General features: G+C 39.9%; 2 protein-coding genes across 2 annotated transcripts; both read left to right on the forward strand.

Moving 5' to 3' along the window:
* Nucleotides 1-7370: 7370 nt before the first annotated feature.
* LOC310995629 (protein FAM98B) lies at nucleotides 7371-11664 on the forward strand. The gene is made up of 8 exons (XM_083984733.1): nucleotides 7371-7509; nucleotides 7612-7718; nucleotides 8514-8639; nucleotides 9343-9599; nucleotides 9699-9779; nucleotides 9865-9981; nucleotides 10885-11031; nucleotides 11126-11664. Exons 1-8 carry the CDS (start codon nucleotides 7466-7468, stop codon nucleotides 11288-11290), a joined length of 1044 nt encoding a protein of 347 aa, XP_083840859.1. The 5' UTR covers nucleotides 7371-7465; the 3' UTR covers nucleotides 11291-11664.
* Nucleotides 11665-12966: 1302 nt separating this feature from the next.
* chchd2 (coiled-coil-helix-coiled-coil-helix domain containing 2) lies at nucleotides 12967-18051 on the forward strand. Its single transcript, XM_083984462.1, has 4 exons — nucleotides 12967-13102; nucleotides 14439-14703; nucleotides 16062-16275; nucleotides 17637-18051. Exons 1-4 carry the CDS (start codon nucleotides 13053-13055, stop codon nucleotides 17645-17647), a joined length of 540 nt encoding a protein of 179 aa, XP_083840588.1. The 5' UTR covers nucleotides 12967-13052; the 3' UTR covers nucleotides 17648-18051.
* Nucleotides 18052-18205: the final 154 nt, after the last annotated feature.

Here is an 18205-nt window from a genome sequence, read left to right on the forward strand (position 1 = left end):
AAGAAAGTGAGCGAGTGACAGAGAGAGAGATGTTTGCGGTTAATGAAATAGATGTCACTGCAGTTGTGGCCTTGACTAGTATTGAGGAAAAAAAACAGCTAGACCAGGGCTGAATAAAGATTTTGTTGAATCCGAGACAAGACCAAGACAATGAAAATGTGGTCTTGTACCACGACACTATTAAATCCATTTAGTTTTAGTTTTACTCTATTCCAAATTAAATCACAAATTTACTTTGATTTGATTAGTGCTCACAGCTCATCTCAGCTCCAGGATTTACGTAAACACATTACCACAGTTTTCACTAGAAACATGTATTTTGTCCAGTCAGCAGTTAATTTAATGACTACACAGACAGAAACACAGAAACACAGAAACACAGGCATGGAAAAAAAGACAGAGACAGACAGAGCAATAAACCCCACATCAAGAAACACCTATCTATGGGTTTAGGTAGAGATTTGTCTTAAATTGAAGGAGTTTGAAAGGTTTGCAGACCCCTTTTCCCCCATACATTTATATGAAGACTCAGTGAAACACAACCAGACACACACTCACACAGGAAACGTTACAGTATGTGACTGATAACAGTAACGTTGTAAGTCTGAGTTTGAAAGCGAGCCTATACATTTCAACTAAATCTACCTCAGTAAAAACTAAGCAGGTAAAATCACCATTGCAACCTCGGAGAGCAGGCTGGCACAGATACTTCAACACACGTAACATCGCATCACCCATTAGCAAAATGTCGGCAGTTTGGCAACGTTTTGTATTTTTGCTTTGAATAGAGATGTTGTTATTATGTTACACTGAAGCCCTGCCAGCAAAACGACATGTCGGCTTGGCCTATAGTGTGCAGAAAGAGGGGTGGCATCAGTGTTGGCAATGTTGCTGATTATCATTTTATAATTATAAGTTTAACACTGAAATATGCCTCATGACAGGCATCATGCCCATTATCTGCATTTGACTGACACGATCAAATGATGTGGGTGAAGTGAAGATATCTATAGGCTACTGTACTATACTGTGCCTAAGTGTAGGTGTGGTGGCGCTATGTGAACTATAATTATTATTATGCTAACAAGCGCTGGTTAGAAGTGAAGTCACTTAGTCAAAACTCTTTACTTTACTTTAATTGTCACCACGCTATGAGATAATAACACAATGTTACCAGACAGAGTTGTTTTAGAGGGAAATACAGAGACTGTTGATGAAAAACTGTCCCTGAAGGCAACGCGCATCAGCGGTTTTGCATGAATTTCCCTCTAAAACAACTCTGTGTGGTAACGTTGTGTTATTATCTCATAGCGTGGTGAATGTGCAGGTCACAACTTGTCCACCAGAGCGTTGTGGAGTTGTTGGATTGTGTATTTGATGAGTTTGATGAGGGAAACCAAGAAATCCCATGAGCCTCTGTAGCGTAGCTCTGAGCAGCTCGCGGCTCTGCTCCGCCGTTCTAAAAACAGCTTGCACCGACAATTACGTAAAGGTAACGAACCTACTGCTATGACTATAGGGATTATGGCAATGGGCCAATTTGCCAAAATGTTGAACTATCCCTTTAACACGAGTTTATGACTTTATTTTACAGGATAGCCCCTTGAGATGTGCCATCTCATTTTCGAGTGCATTTACAGTAATGACCACAGTTACAGTAAAAACCATGAACTCTTTTCTCACTAGTCCATCACCTGCAAAACACTACACATCATTTTGCATTTCTGCTGCAAACATTTTGATCAAACATTGAGCAGACATCAGTGTGTAGCCCTCTGCCATCATGGTTTTTACATCATTGGTCAAATTGGATCCTATACAGAGAAGTCAAAGGTAAAGAAACACAACATTGGTTGTTGTTGTGTGATAACGTTCCACCACTCTGCTGCTGCAGGCGCTGACTGGTACTGAACATGAGGCCAAATGCAGAAGAGAGGGAGTGAAAATGTGTGTTTTTGTGTGTGTGTGTGTGTGTGTGTGTGTGTGTGTGTGTGTGTGTCCTCTTTGGAATTTGGGATTTTTTTTATTTTGCTTTTTTTTCTCTCTTTATTTACAGTAAACTTTATTTAGAACTGTAAATCATTGAGCACTTCATTATTTCCCACAGTTGAAGACAAACCTGTTGGAGTTCACATGATAATTTGAACTATTTTGGCCACATTTCAGTTTTTGTTGTAAAATCTATGTAACTTTGTTAGTTAGTGCTACATTAATAAAGTTATTATTAGTGCCACAGGGCTAATGCTCAAGGCGATGACTTCTACAGGCAACCCCCTCAAATTGCCGTGGCAACCCTGTGAGACTCAGGCCAGAGAGCCACAGCTGAGACCACTTCATTAGTCAGGGACTCCTCTGATGACATATCTACAGTTATCACATGGCCCTCAGCAGAAGCTGCCCTCATCAACTCTTGTTAACATTTCCATGTTTCCCACATTCTGTGTCACAAACTATAAACTGTTTTCTTGTCTGTAACAACATCTATTGCACGTCTGTCTGTCCTGGGTGAGGGATCCCTCCTCTGTTGCTCACCCTGAGGTTTCTCCGATTTTTCCCTGTTAAAAGGGTTTCCATTGAGTTTTTCCTCAGTGGATGTGGATGTGCTGCAGCATGAAGGGTGGCACAGCACTCTTGTCTGAAGTGTTGCTGATTCACATTTTATAATTATAAGTTTAACATTGAAAACATGCCCCATGACCTGCATCTACTGTGTCATGTCCATTATTTGCATTTGACTGACACGATCAGATGACGTGACTGAAGAATCTATACCGGTCTATACGAGGTGTGTCTAGTATGTGTGACCTATAACACCAGGGACAGACCTGCTCCACCACCGTGAGCTGGTCTCTTCCAAGACTCTTCATCTTCCAATTTGTGGTTCGCTGTCTTGATCGGGATCGGTGCACTATTAGCCTACTCCTCTTGACAAATTGGACTTTTTCAAATGTCCACCACATCGCCTTTCACATATGGACTCCATTTAAACTTTAAAATGTAGCTACTGTAGACACAGGTCTAGTCTATAAATGTGGTTTTCTATATTTCAATTAGATGTTTATTGTTTTTGATCAATTACTGTTTCATGACCATGATCATTTTTGGAGAAATTCTGAGATTATAACGGGTGTTTTTTGCGCGAAATGTTCAGGCTAGAGTGGGCGAGTGCATCATCTGCGAGTTTGTCTCAAAATTTTCCCTTCAGATGTTGCACTTAATCACAACTTACACTCTACTACACACATGACTTGTTCCATAACTTATTAGCCTACCATTCTCACAATGTCTTAAAAAAAGATTAGAGACTTGGAGAATTTGAACTGAGGAGCTGAATTTGGCTGCTTTTTGTTCTGATTCATGCAAACACTTTGTCACAATAAGCCAAAATGTGAAACCTTCACTGAGTCAGAGAATCACCCTCTCTCTCTCTCCGCTTTATTACCTGTCTCCACCTGGAGCGTTATCTTCGTATTTGTCCTAATGATAAGATGTCCCTTACAATTGACACATTTATATAAGATTCAGCCTGCTCAGTCACACTATATACTGAATAAGATGTACGTATTAAGGCTACATGTGTATTTTGAAGTACTAAATGTCGTGCTTTACTGCCTTACAGCACTGAATCTTGGTTGTTTTATTAATCTTAGTTGAATCGGCCCTTTTGATGTCAGAATGAGATCATGTCTCTATAATGTGGACTAAATATGTGTCATATCTACAGTGTAAAATGGGTGTGGAAGCTATAAAGATTTACAGTTATGACAGTCCCTGTGTTACCTCATCCAACAAGTGCTCAACAAGTCTTCCGTGCATTATCGTGGCTGCCAAAGTGGGGGAGTGTCTGGTTGCTTTGTCTGGCGGCTTGCCAGAGGTCAAAGGTCAGCCCCCAGAAGGTTTCATGGAGCAGGGGGGCAGTGTCAGGGGAATAAAAGACGAAGCATCCTGACGCATGGCGAGGCTTTTGTTATTGTGGAGGCCACAGCTTCTGTACATATGGCAGCACGGACCAAGCAAACCTGTATATGGAGGCTCAGTAGCTACGCCTCGCCGCCATTGTCCTTATTGTTCCTGCAGGGAAGTTCATAGGCGGCTGATTTAGGGGCTTGTGGCGTAAGCGTGACGAGGTGTCTCACACAGCTGACCACCTGCAGTGAGGTCTACATGTGGTCAAACAGTGGAAGGGATATAGTCTTATTAGGCTCTCATTAGGCTGCCCTGTAGCCTCACAAAAGATCCTACACTCGGAAAAAGTCTTTATTGCATCTCTCTTGGTCGGGTCAGCTGGTCTCATGATATGACACTGCATTTGGATTAAACATCCCAAACACATAACAGTGACAAGTAACAGTGAGCTTTAAAAAAAAAAAAAAAAAAAAAAAAAACTGCCAGTTTTCTAAGCTATCTGCTTCTTAAAAACACATTTTAAAACTTCCAGGGATAGTCCAACATTTTGGCAAATTGGCCCATTGCCATAGCCCCTATAGTCATAGCAGTAGGTTCGTTACCTTTAATTGTCACTACGCTGTGAGATAATAACACAACGTTATGAGACAGAGTTGTTTTTGAGGCAAATGCAGAGACTGCTTGATGAAAAACTGCCTCTGACAGGAACATATCAGCAGTTTTGAATGAATTTACCTCTAAAACAACTCTGTCTTGTAACAGTCCTTTATTATCTCATAGCGTGGTGAATGTGCAGGTCACAACTTGTCCACCAGAGCGTTGTGGAGTTGTTGGATTGTGTATTTGATGAGTTTGATGAGGGAAACCAAGAAATCCCATTAGCGTATCTCTGAGCAGCTCACGGCTCTGCTCCGCCGTTCTAAAAATATCTTGCACTGACAATTAAAGGTAACGAACCTACTGCTATGACTATAGGGATTATGGCAATGGGCCAATTTGCCAAAATGTTGAACTATCCCTTTAACTGGTGAGCCTGCTGACTGTGTTTTTATAACCATGGCATAGGCTACATTGTTCTTATTATCATTTAGATCTTTCTTTAAACTGTGTATTTTACATCATGTAGCTATAATAAATAGTTTTATTACGTTTTTATGTAAGTTCAGATCTCTAATGAAAATGAGATTCCGTTTAATAAAGGTTGAGTATGAAAATATCATCTGCTTTCACCAGGTGTTCCCATCAAAAAAACAGCCTTTCATTCTGATTATCCCACTTTGTCTTCCCCAGAGTGATGTTCCAAGGTTTTCTGCTGTATAAGAGCTGCAGCAGCAGGTGTGCGGAAATTGCCCTAAAGCTACCCAAGCACAGCGGACAATCATAAAAGCCTGGTTGATGTTTTAAATCAAAAGGATGCCAGTGCTCTCTGACAACAATATTACTCTGCATAACACGCTGGATGTGCTCAAACTGTATACCGCTATAGTTGAAGCAAACATCAGCTGCACCACCGTCTGCATCAGCAAGACCTGTGATGGTGTGCAGAGTGCTGAGTGTGTCAGATGAGGCCAAGGCCACATGAACGTTAGAAGGACTGATTATAATAAAGATGAGGTTCAGTTCAGCAGAGTCAGGACACGGTGAACGATGCTATATATTATGGTTTTCTATAGAGAGTTCAGGCTCAGCAACACTGACTTCTCAGCTGTGACGATAGATAAGAAGAGAGAGTTTGTGTCTGATTGCAAATGTTAATTACATCAATATGTTCGCATTGCTGGATAACTGTATCAAAAGTAAACAGTGCTTTAATTCTAGGTATACAATCCAAATATGCGTACACGATGCATAACTGAATAGTCACAGTTTTATCTATATACTATGACTGAGATTGAGCAAATTTTTATAATTTTATACAGTGCAGTGATCATGTCTTGTGAGTTAAACATGTTATTTGTGGGTGAAATCTCCAGAATGCCAAGGGATTACAACTCGCAAATAAATATAACACAGTGAAAATATGTTTCCATATAAAATAGTGGAAAAGGGGGTATCAACAAAAGTAAAATGAAAGTAGTTAAGGAAAATATCTTAAGTTGTTCTCAAGTGCAGGACTAGAAGAAATGTGTTTATTGAGACCGTTGAAAGCCAAGACTAGCTTCTAGTGGCATCTAGTGGTTGAATAAAGTGAAGCACATCAGATTTTAACAGGACTGGCTACTGTGTGTTCGGTGGCTTAGGCGTACAAATAGGAGTTAGATAAAAAAAAAATCTCATTTATCTGCATTATGTTGATATATTTAACTCTTAGGCAGTGCAAAACGAGACAATTAACAAAAGGTTCTGCTTACACAGGAAGAAAAAAACAAAACAAGACGTAGGCTACAGAAAGATTGTAAAATGAAAATGTTGTAATCAAGGAAATTTTTTTTATCTCTGAAGGTGGAGTGCATGAGGTCAGAAGGATTACACATTCAAGTGCTGGTCACTGTTCAGGAGTTTGGGGAGGGACCTAACAGATATCATGTAGCCTCCTGACAGTTCCCTACTTTTGAGGCAAAACTTCTATTTAAATCCACTTCATAAAAATCATCAAATTCTACATTATAAATCCATAATATATGGACCCGTTCTGGATGGGTCGCGGACAGCTGGTCAAAAAAAGTAAATAATATTTAATGCACATCTGATGTTGGACATGTCTTATATTTTGAAAAATAACTTATATTGAAAGGCACACGAGACACGTGAACACATGCAGTTGTAATGGTCCTCAGTTTCTTATTATTTGCTCCATTTGCTCTGAATGCAAAGATCAGTTTCTTATTAATGTGGCCTGAATGCAGTGAATCTTGTTTTGTTTTGTGGGTCTTTATTTTGTGCAATTTGATATTTATTCACTTTTGTGAATATGCTCTGAATGCAGAGATGCATTAGAAGTCAAATATATCGTTTTGTTGGTCTTCATTTTTTGCAGTTTGATATTTTTTTATTCACTTCCGTACATGCAGTTGTCATGGTCCTCCTCAGTTTCATTCACGTGCTCTGAAATGCACTTTGCTCAATAAAGAGCAAAATGAGTTTTTAAAGGCTTTAAAAAAAAATCTTGGTTTGAATTCTATAAAAGTGGGTCACAACTTAATAACCATGATGGGAAAATGTGGAACCCAGAGTGAGACTAGTTGAGAACCCCTGTTGTAGGCTATATTCTCATTTTACAGTGTAGTTGTAAACTATAAGTTTCACTTTCTTTGTTTTAAACACTATAGTCTAGTGTATTGTGTTTGTATTTGTACACATTTTGGTAGATTTTTTTTTAAAGACAAAATGTATTATTCCTTTCTAATGCTTTATATTTCCCTCTTATTCATACCACATGCTGCAGTGCAGACTCCGGCCTGAAGGCGGCGCTGCGCACTGCGCCATTAAACAGAGTGGAAAGAGGAAGCAGCACACGAGCCCAACTTGTAAACACGGCTGAACGGTGTGTGTGTGTGTGTTGTGTTCAGGTGGAGCTAACTGACTGCAGGTACATGGTGTGTTTACAGTCACGGTGACCATGGAGAGGAGCGCGCTGACAGTTTCAGCCATTAAAGCTTTAGGGTGAGTTACGTTTTACCTGCGTCATCATCTTGCATCAACTTTATTATGGTCTGTCTGTGTAACTGTGTAACTCACCTGTCGGCGCTCCTACTTCCTGTACAGGTACCCGGGCAGGTGCTGCCTCGCCCGGTGCAGCTGTGACGAGCTGCCCTGCCCGCTGCTCACCTGGCTGTGTGCGCAGCTGACGACCGTCTGTCCAGAGCTGCGAGGTGAAGCAAGTTACAAACCTCTCACACATGAGTAGTGTGTAATTCAGCCCAGTGTGTCCACTTTCAGTCCTACAGTTGTGGGGATTTAAGATCAAGTTGTGTTTTGTTACAGTTTATTCGTTATTCTCTGGGCCTACATTTGTTACTGAAATAATAACATTTATGAACAATGATATCAGATGATGAACACACAAGAGGAAATAAATTATTTCCTCTTGTGTGTTCATCATCTGATATCATTATGTCCATGATGAACTGATTATTAGGCTACTAATTTGCTCCCATACATTCATGGAAATATTATTAAATAGCCTAACAGCAGTGTTCAAAATGACAGTGCAGTTCACTATCCAGAATGAAATGCATTCAGTTTACTAACAGGGAAGAAAACCAGCAGGTCCTTTACTGGCTATATTCTCCATCAGAATCTACTTGACTAACTTATAATTGACATTATACTAGGTTCAATGAAATGATGTGGCCTCTAAATCTACAAACACAATGTATAGAATATAAAAAATATAGATACAAATCAACAAAACAAACAAAAGGGGGAAAAAAAGGTTAAAATTATTCTGCCTAAAGAATATCAGTAATTTCTGAAAAATGTTCATCACAGTTTTCACTGTAACATCATATGACACAGAAAAGAAAAAATCTGCAGAAAGTGTTTAGCGATTGAGCGCCAGAATAGCTGCTGGTCTTAGTTCTGTAGATTTATTGATTTGTAAGGGAACTAATAATTTTAACTCTGATTGTACAATTGAAATAACTTTTTTTGCCCTTATTTTTTAGACTCAGGTAAGACAGGTGAGGTGGTGCTGGTGGGAGAGCTGAGACATTTGCTCTCAGAGATGTCCTGTCCACCCACCGTGCTGAGCACAGAGGTGCTGGAGCCATCCATCCTCAACAGCATCACTGGTGAGAAATCATGAATAATAAGCATCTAATGCAGTGGTTCTCAACTGGTGGGTCGGGACCCAAAAGTGGGTCGCGGACCCGTTCTGGATGGGTCGCGGACAGCTGGGCAAAAAAGTAAATAATATTTAATGCACATCTGATGTTGGACATGTCTTTTATTTTGAAAAATAACTTATTTTGAAAGGCACGGGTCACGTGAACACATGCAGTTGTAATGGTCCTCCTCAGTTTCTTATTATTTGCTCTGAATGCAAAGATATCAGTTTCTTATTACCGTAATGTGGCCTGAATGCAGTGAAAATATGAATGCAGAGATGCATTAGAAGTCAAACATATCGTTTTGTTGGTCTCCATTTTGTGCAGTTTGATAGTTTTTTATTCACTTATACATGCAGTTGTCATGGTCCTCCTCAGTTTCATTCATGTGCCCTGAAATGCACTTTGCTCAATAAAGAGCAAAATGAGTTTTTAAAGGCTTTAAAAAAAATCTTGGTTTGAATTCTATAAAAGTGGGTCGCGACTTAATGACCATGGGAAAATGTGGAGCCCAGAGTGAGACAAGTTGAGAACCCCTGATCTAATGGTCATGTGTCTAGAGATGATTGTAGTGCTCATGGATTGACACATTTACTGCATGTGATTTGTGAATGGGGGCTTTAACGGTTTTTGAAACCATTTTCTCCCCCTTAAAACAATCCTTCAGATTTCCTCGTATCTGAGTTACAAGCAGCTCACATGATCCAGCAGAAGGAATCCCATCCAGAGGAGGCGACCGGGGATCAGAGTGAAAAAGAGCAGCGAGTGACAGATCAGATTTGTCAGGAACATGAGGACGATGATGATGATGATGATGTTTCTGACAAAGACAGAAGGAACGCAGAGATGCAGGCAGAGTGGGTTTTACTGCTGCGCGCCCTCGACTTGGACGCGTCCTCCCAACTCACGGACGTGTTGAGTGAGGTCAGGCTGACGACACAGAGAGAGACTGAGCCACGTGTAAGTCGTGATTACACACTTCAGAATCACTTATCGCCCTGTGTTGTTGTTGTTCTAACTCAGGTGGAGTCGCGGCTTGCTCGTCTTCCATGTGGAGACATGATGGACCCCCTTCTAAAAACCAGCCTCAGCTCAGAGCAGTGGGTACGTTTCCAGTTGATGAAACATCAGGTGGAAGTCTTTACCATCGGCATTTCAACCCTTTTTTTCCTCTCACTCTGTTTCTCAGACACAGGCTAAAAAGATCAATCAGCTTCTGTCAGACGACTATCAGTGCCGGTGGCAGATGATGATCAAACGCTTTCAGGTCACACTCGAGTCGTTTGCATGGGGAGAAAAACAAAAGGTAGGTGTGTTAAACGGTCACTCTTAAGAGTTAGAGAAGATTGAAGTATGTTGGCAATATTTTTTTCTGTTATTTATTTATTTTTAAATAAAAAAAAAACTATGCTGGACAACTTAATCAATTATATTGATTCAGAAAAAATAAAATCAAGTCCGAAGGTAGTTCAAAAATAACAATATAGTAACAGGACAACTGGATTCACATCTCACAAGTATTATTGACTAACTATCAAATAAATAAATAAAAGTCATCATAGGAAACATTACCCAGTGGTTAAAGGGATAGTTCAACATTTTGGCAAATTGGCCCATTGCCGTAATCCCTATAGTCATAGCAGCAGTAGGTTCGTTACCTTTAATTGTCGGTGCAAGCTATTTTTAGAACGGAGGAGCAGAGCCGTGAGCTGCTCAGAGCTACGTAACAATGGGATTTCTTGGTTTCCCTGATCAAACTCATCAAATACACAATCCAACAACTCCAAAACGCTCTGGTGGACAAGTTGTGACCTGCACATTCACCACGCTATGAGATAATAACACAACGTTACCAGACAGAGTTGTTTTCGAGGTAAATTCATGCAAAACCGCTGATGTGCGTTCCCGTGACACTTTTTCGGCAAGCAGTCTCTGCATTTGCCTCGGAAACAACTCCGTTGTTGTTTTTGAGGCAAATGCAATTTACCAAAATGTTGAACTAACCCTTTAATCTAATCAGCTAACAATTGCTACAACTAATAATTGTTGACATTATCATTATTGATCATTTTGCTTCTAAAACATGAAATAACAGTGAAGTGAAAAATGCCAGTCACAGTTTCATACAGCGACATAAGGCGACTTCAGAACTTTCTGTGTTGTTGCAACAAATAAATTCTCGAACCTCCAAATATTTGTGTGTTTGCAGGAGCGCCGTGAAGCGCTGGCCTCAGTGCCTCCTCTTTCATCCCTCGTCTGGTCCTCCCGCGTGTCCCTGTCTCATCTTCTCTCTGCCAGAGAGGATCAGTCCTTCATTGAGCCAATCAAGGCTGGAACAAGCACGTCCGTGTACAAGGTACAGCTGTGAAAAGTTATAAACTATGCCTGACTGTGATCCTCTACAGCTCAGAATGCAGATGGTTTCTAACACCTCTTTGGTCTCACTATAGACACGGATGGGCAGCGTGCCTGACCGAGGAGGACGGCCGGGGGAAATTGAGCCACCTATGCCAGCATGGGAAGATCGCAGGTCAAAAGGAAACCGATCAGGAAGAGGCGGTGGGCACCATCAACGACGTAGATTTTCAGATAAGAAGAAAGGGAAAAAGGAATAACATGTCTTTATCTTTGGCTTTACTGATTAATATGAGAAAGAAGTGATTTATTTTGTTTCATGTAAGTACTTAATAGTATAAAATGAAATCTGGCTGTGCTACAATTTAATTTTTTAATTATAAATGTGTGTATAATTTTAAGTACACAGACATACCTTACTGTGCACATGTAAAATAGACTTACATTGCTATAACACACTGGTGTGTGATGTAATATTTTTGTTTATAAAAGAACAAAGCGGAAAAATAATTTTACTAGATTTTTTTTAAACATGTTGGCTTTGGACATTTATAAATTTAGGTTTGTTTGTTTGAATAAAGTCATGAAACAAATAAATGTATTGTCATGTAAGTAATCTAATATTAATGTAATGGAATTGATATTTTCAAATATGGGACTAAGCCTAGTGTAATACTGATTTGCTTTTGGGCTTAGTATAGTTTGTCAAATTTGTTAAATTACTGTAATTTATTTGTGATAAACCAGAGACTTTGGGGTAGATGCTCATTTAAAGTCATGGTCATTTCCATAAATATATTTGCCTTGAACGAAGATGTAGTTATGTAGGAAGATTTTATGAAACACATTTGATTTTTCTGTAGTGTCACCTCTTTTATATAATCTATGAGTGTCACGAAAACATGGGAAAACAATGTCACATTGTTTAGTTTAGTTTATTATTACAGGACAGTGTAGCCTACAATACCATTAATCAATTTTAGAACAGAGAAGAGATGGTTGTACCAGATTTAGCCACTAGGGCTAATTTCCATCTGTAGTCCCAACATAAAACTCACAATACAAATCACAATAAAATACAGATCGCAGAAAAATACAGGAGAAACCCAAGACATAGAACGACACAGGTGAACTCTTGGACGACACAGAGGCAACACACACACCGCCGCACAAGTAGCCACATGGACAACAGGGGGACAGACGTACATCTCATTCAGAATGGAGGAACACAGAACACCAAAAAAGAAATTGTAGGCAAAGTGCTTATAGCAGCACGATGTTGATTGTCATACACTGTATGTGTGGTGGACATATCAGTACAGTAACTGTATGTGTAGTGGACAAAGTGCAAAGTGCTCATAGCAGCATGATTATTCACAGTATTGATAGTAATAAATAAAGTAATAATAAGTAAAACATGAAAGTGGCAACAGTGGCAGATGTAATACCAACGATGGTAGTTCTCAGTTACAAAAAATAAAAAGTTACCAGCTATGGTAATGTGACAGGTGTATCTATGGATATCAGATGAAAACAGAGACAAGAAGTGCTAACGAAGAAGAGAAACAGCCCAATGAGTCGGGCAGAGAGCCTGACAGCACCATCTAGTGTTGGCAACTTTGATGGCAAAGGAGCCATTTGTGGCAAGATAGAAACTGCGATAGTTTTTGTTGGTCTGGTCATTAGGGAGACTGTTCCATTCACCAATGGCGAAAAAGCTGATTGGCCAAAGGTGGTTAAAATGCCTTGTTGATACACAAGCAATAGACATGTTACATAATAAAGAATAAAGTTATTATCAATACAAATATTATATTATCAAAGGTCAGTTACATCAGTTAACAAATTATATAGGCTAATTGTAACGCGTCCTCCATCACCATGGTTCCGTCACACCGGAAGTGACCCGACCCACACATGATGTAACACACGGAAAGTTCCGGATTTCAGCCAAAGGTCGAGTTAACGTGACAGCAGCTTTTCATCAGCCAGAACACCAGAAACCTCTCTAACAACCCCAACATGCCGAGAGGAAGCAGGAGCAGGACCTCCAGGATGGCCCCCCCAGCCAGGTAACACAACATCTTAGAAACATTTGTGTATTTAAAGTTGTTGAAACGTTGTGAGGCTGCAAGTCGATGGCTTAGCTAACATGCTAACTAAGCTACTACAGGTAACGTCCATAGGAGGCTAACGTACCGGTATGTGAAATGTTAGCCGCTTTACGGGGCTTCACCACAGTTATTGATTTATTATTATCACTCTTTGTACATGTTAGAGTCTAGAAACCGGTGTTTCAATACATGTTATTGGTAAATGGACTAAAGGTCACACTGTTCAACCTGCTGCGACACAGTAAACATTTTTAATCTATTCATAATCACAGGAAGCTGGCTTCTGCAGATCATTAAAAAGTCTTTAAATCAATTTTGCTAAAATGAAGTCCTTAAATGGCATTAAAAAGCATTACATTAGATTTGCTGGTACCTGTAGAAACCCTGTCTGTGCAAATTCCCATTTGTCCAGGTCAAAAGCATCTCAAGGCATTTAAATCAAATCAACTGGACTTACTTTTTCTTTGAAGACGCGTCCTCGCAAAGCACAACTCCGTCCACCTCACTACATCTTTCCCAGAATGAGGGAATAAATTACACACCTACAAACTGGTCACCTTTTGGCTACAGTCACCTTTTTTTTAATGTCAACCAGGGTAGTAGAAATGAATGAAGAGGGTTTTAGGGTTTTAGTTTTGTAACTTGTCACCCTTTTCACTACTCCAGAGTTTGTAGGTCTGAAATTAGCTCCACAAATTGCTTCTTTATAAAAGAAAAATAGATATCTATATAACTGTACAGCTTATTTATACCCCCTTGGATAAGGGGCGAAACGTCTTCAAAGACAAAAAACTAAGTCCAGTTGACTTCAATTACCTAAAGATTGAAAGCTAATGCACTTCAACCTGGAACTGTAATGTAGTTAGATGCCAAATTAACTGCAGAAAAACAACTCGTGACCTGAAGTGACCTCATGTGCCACTGCCACACACAGGTCACACTGGGGGAAAAAAAAAAAAAACTGGCACCAGTAAATATTAAATACAGGTGGTTCCTGTGTCTGATTGGGTTTAGGATTGTGTTTTTGTAAGCACTTTTAAATCCAGGTTAAAAACATTTATTTTTTCACGTGCTTATAGCTGAGCTCTTTTAAGACTTTATCTATTTTCTTTTATTTGCTCTTGCTTTTAACTCTGTTTTTAGTGTTTTGTTTGTTTTTATTCTGTCTTATGCTTCTTTTTTTAATGTTTTGTCTTTATGTAAAGCACATTGAGTTGCCTTGGTATGAAATGCACTATATAAATAAAGATGCCTTGCCTTGCCTTGCCTTTTAAAACATCCTTTATCTTTCCAGTCGGGCGCCACCATCCCCGCCACCGATGGCCAGGGCCGCGCCTCCTCCCTCTCACGCCCCGGTCCCGATGCAGGCCCCTCCGTCTGCCATGGCTGCTCCGGCCGCAGCGCCCAGGCAGCCAGGTATGTTCGCCCAGATGGCGACCACGGCCGCCGGCGTGGCGGTGGGCTCCGCGGTGGGACACACCATCGGCCACGCCATGACCGGAGGCTTCGGCGGCGGTGGAAACTCCTCGGAGGCTGCCAGACCCGACGTCACATACCAGGTAGATAAACAGACTGTGATCAGAGGAGACTGGAATAGCATCAGGGCAGATTAGTGAGTCTGACCCAGGGTAGGAAAAGTCTTCAAGAGCAAAGAATGGATGAATGTGATTGGTGCAAGGAGGCAAAGTAGCGATGAAACACAAATAGGGATGTCACGATTATAGATTTTCTTGGTACGATTATTGTCAGAGAAATAATCACGGTGTTACGATTATGACAATTATTATGCAATAATCAATTTCTTTTAAACACTATGAATGTGTAAAATCAATTATAGCCAATATATACTTACATAACTGATTGTTTACACAAAATATTTTAAATATGTATTAATATAGGACCAATTATTAATCCCCCACGGGAAATGTTTCAAATCTATATCAAATGTTTAAGTTTATTTTAATCTTTTTTTAAATTACAAATTACGCGCTTATAAATTCCTACCAATTCAGTGTTACTTACATAGGTACATACGTACATGTAAATTTACCAGTATCTGTGCATTTACCTTTACTTTGCCGACATGGTTCTGACATATGATCTTTTCTGGAAAGTGACGGTATTTAGGAATCTTTACGATGAATTAATTGTGGCGTTTAATACCACGATTAATTGTGAAAACAAGTAATCGTGACATCCCTAAACACAAACATTACATGTACTGTAATCCATGGATCGATATTATGCAGTTAAATTGAGATTTATTAATAAAAACCAGTTAAGACAATGTCATTATTGTTGTGACAATTATGGACACACCTTTATTAGGGTTTCTTCATCTTTACTAAGACTGTACATTGAGTTACCACTGCTTAATAGGAGATGGAGGATGAAACACTTTTGTGTGAAGTAGTTAATGCAGTGTTTTTCAACCTTGGGGTTGGGACCCTACATGGGGTCGCCTGAAATGTCTTGTAATTAATGAAAATAAAAAATTACTGATGAAAATATTTTTTTAACTAGGGTCACGCTAATACAGGGTTGGGAACCACTGAGTTAATGTGTTCAAATTGAGAATTTACTGATTCCACTCATTTAACTGTGAACCATGTACACAAGCCTTTCTCCTACTTTTGTATGCATATCCATAGAGACACTGAGATATTTGTATGCCAAGTCATGTCTAGTGGGAAATACGTATGGCACTGGTCTGTGTATGTACAGTATGTGTTCTATTTAGGCACCTATTGGAGAAGTTTTGTTATTTTTTCATACAATGACAATAAAGAGTCTATTTTATTTACCCAGAAAGCTCTGTTTTGGATACAATTGTCAGTTGCATGAACTTGAAATAAGCTCTTAAGATATGACATGTACAGTCACTCACTTCCATCCCTGGGCTCTTGTCTTCCAGGAGCAGCAGCAGCCCACGTACCAGCAGCAGCCCATGTACCAGCAGCAGCCCATGTACCAGCAGCAGCCACAGTCCATGTACCAGCAGGAGGCCCCTCAGCAGCAGCAGGCTTGCTCCTATGAGCTCAAGCAGTTTGTCGAGTGTGCCCAAAACCAGAGTGACCTCAAACTGTGTGAGGGCTTCGGTGAAGTGCTCAAACAGTGCAGGTTCTCCAATGGTAAGTGAAATAAGTTGCCCTAACGATCTGTGTGTAATTGATAAGTGCATCCTTAGCCAATTCTGTAATTATATCATGTTTTTTTTTTCATGTTAAGGATTTGTTTAATTTCTCTGGTGTCACATCAGTTCAGTACATGGTCTTGCTGTAGGTCAGGGCTATTCAATTGGCGGCCCGCAGGCCACAACCTGCCCCGAACCAATGTCCGAGTGGCCTGGCTCGTGGTTGACCCAAAAAAATAAAACAAAACACAATAAAAACGGAGGGAAACACGTTTTGCGAGAACTCCAAATCCCTACTGTAGTTCAGACAGTGAATGCACCACTCAACGCAGCCTAGCAACACACAACTCACCCACCCAGTCAGTACGTTGTTTTTAAAGTTACCGGTAGAACCGAGGCTTGGTCGGTCATCGTGCTCTCCAGAAACGCCGTGTTGGGTCACAGCCGCTCGTCACGGAGCGGGAGGCTTCGCCGCGGCTGACTTTTTTTTCTTTTGAGGGAATGAAGTAACCAGTAATTTAATTTCTTTTTTTTTTTTTTATAAATCTTTTTATTCGGTTTTTTGTTCACATACAACAACAATTCACATATACAGTGTATCAGTAATTTAATTTCAACGCAACTAGCCTGCTTGCAATGGAGTAATCAGAACTGGGATAGCTACTTTTCAAAGGAATGATTTGTAATCAAATACTTTTCCAGAGTAATTTTCCCCAAAACGGCTTTTTGCTCCTTGTTTTTCACCAATCAAAATATGTTAGAGAAGAAATTCATTTTTAGGCCTAATTTTAAGACTAGGCTACATTTAGTGATTTACATAACCCCCTGCTGTAAACCTCAGTGGAAACTCAGAGGACAGTAGGCCCCAGGAAACTTTTAGTCTCTAAAAAACAACTACATCTTTACTACTAGGCTACTATCACTACTACTTTTCTCTTTTGTTTAGTACGTTGTTTAGTAGCTAATGCTGGGTTTTAAAAATGCCCCTCATTTGTAATAACCTCCTCCTTATTGACCGCTGAAAATGTCCGGCCCAGCTTAAGGTCTCGGTTTTAAAATCTGGCCCCACTGAATTTGTAATTGAATAGCCCTGCTGTAAGTTGTATCTATAGGAGGCTTTGCAAAAGCACCGAGTCATCCAGACGTCATAGCCAAATAACTAAGACGTGGTGCTGATGTAATAGGTTGCAGTACCCAGCATGGCCATCGGGAGGAGTAGCTTCACATGTTGTCTGAATGCATCAAAGAACCAGCTTGTTTTCTTCAGTTGTAGCATTTTTAGATTTCAGATATGCAAAATCAGTTATTATAAATGATGATCCGAATGAAAAACTAATTAAACTTCTCCTATCTCCACAGGTATGTCATAAAACAGAAGAAAACCCCCGAGAGTGACTGACATCATCAAACTGCAATAAGCAACTCTACCGGATACGAAGATGTGATTAACAAGAGATCAATTAAACATATTTTATTTTGACAGTTGATCGTCATCAGACAACATAATTGTGTTCATTTCTCAGGAGAGCGGCTGTAGAGCTTGTAATCATAGTCTTATAAATAATGTTTATATATTTTGTCAGCGTGTGTTTGAGGTGATTTCAGTAGTTTGTTTTTGTTTTCAGTGCTTTTCAGTTAAAGTTCCTCCCGTTGTATTTAACAGTGAACTGCATTAAGCTCAGGTCACGCCCAACTTGAGAAAGCACCGGTTTCCACTTTCTGGAGCATAGATATGCACAGTTTTAAAACCAATAAAGCACTTGAAACTTGAATACGCTGTCATGTGTGATTTATTGCGCTGCCTGTCCAGACAGAACACATTATTACATTGTACTCTTCAAGAAACATTTCTATTTTTACACGCACCGGTCCTTGAATTAGACTTTTAAGAGCAAACAAAGCAGGGATCGGACACCTGTCATGTCACT

The sequence above is a fragment of the Trachurus trachurus genome (genome assembly GCF_905171665.1).
Source record: "Trachurus trachurus genome assembly, chromosome: 13".
NCBI lineage: Eukaryota > Metazoa > Chordata > Actinopteri > Carangiformes > Carangidae > Trachurus > Trachurus trachurus.

Coding starts and splice junctions, on each gene's coding strand:
- LOC310995629 (XM_083984733.1), top strand. CDS start 7,466: ATGGAGAGGAGCGCGCTGACAGTTTCAGCCATTAAAGCTTTAGG. Junction 7,510..7,611: donor TCAGCCATTAAAGCTTTAGG/GTGAGTTACGTT, acceptor CTTCCTGTACAG/GTACCCGGGCAGGTGCTGCC. Junction 11,032..11,125: donor CAAGCACGTCCGTGTACAAG/GTACAGCTGTGA, acceptor GTCTCACTATAG/ACACGGATGGGCAGCGTGCC.
- chchd2 (XM_083984462.1), top strand. CDS start 13,053: ATGCCGAGAGGAAGCAGGAGCAGGACCTCCAGGATGGCCCCCCCAGCC. Junction 13,103..14,438: donor AGGATGGCCCCCCCAGCCAG/GTAACACAACAT, acceptor TTATCTTTCCAG/TCGGGCGCCACCATCCCCGC. Junction 14,704..16,061: donor GACCCGACGTCACATACCAG/GTAGATAAACAG, acceptor GTCTTCCAGGAG/CAGCAGCAGCCCACGTACCA.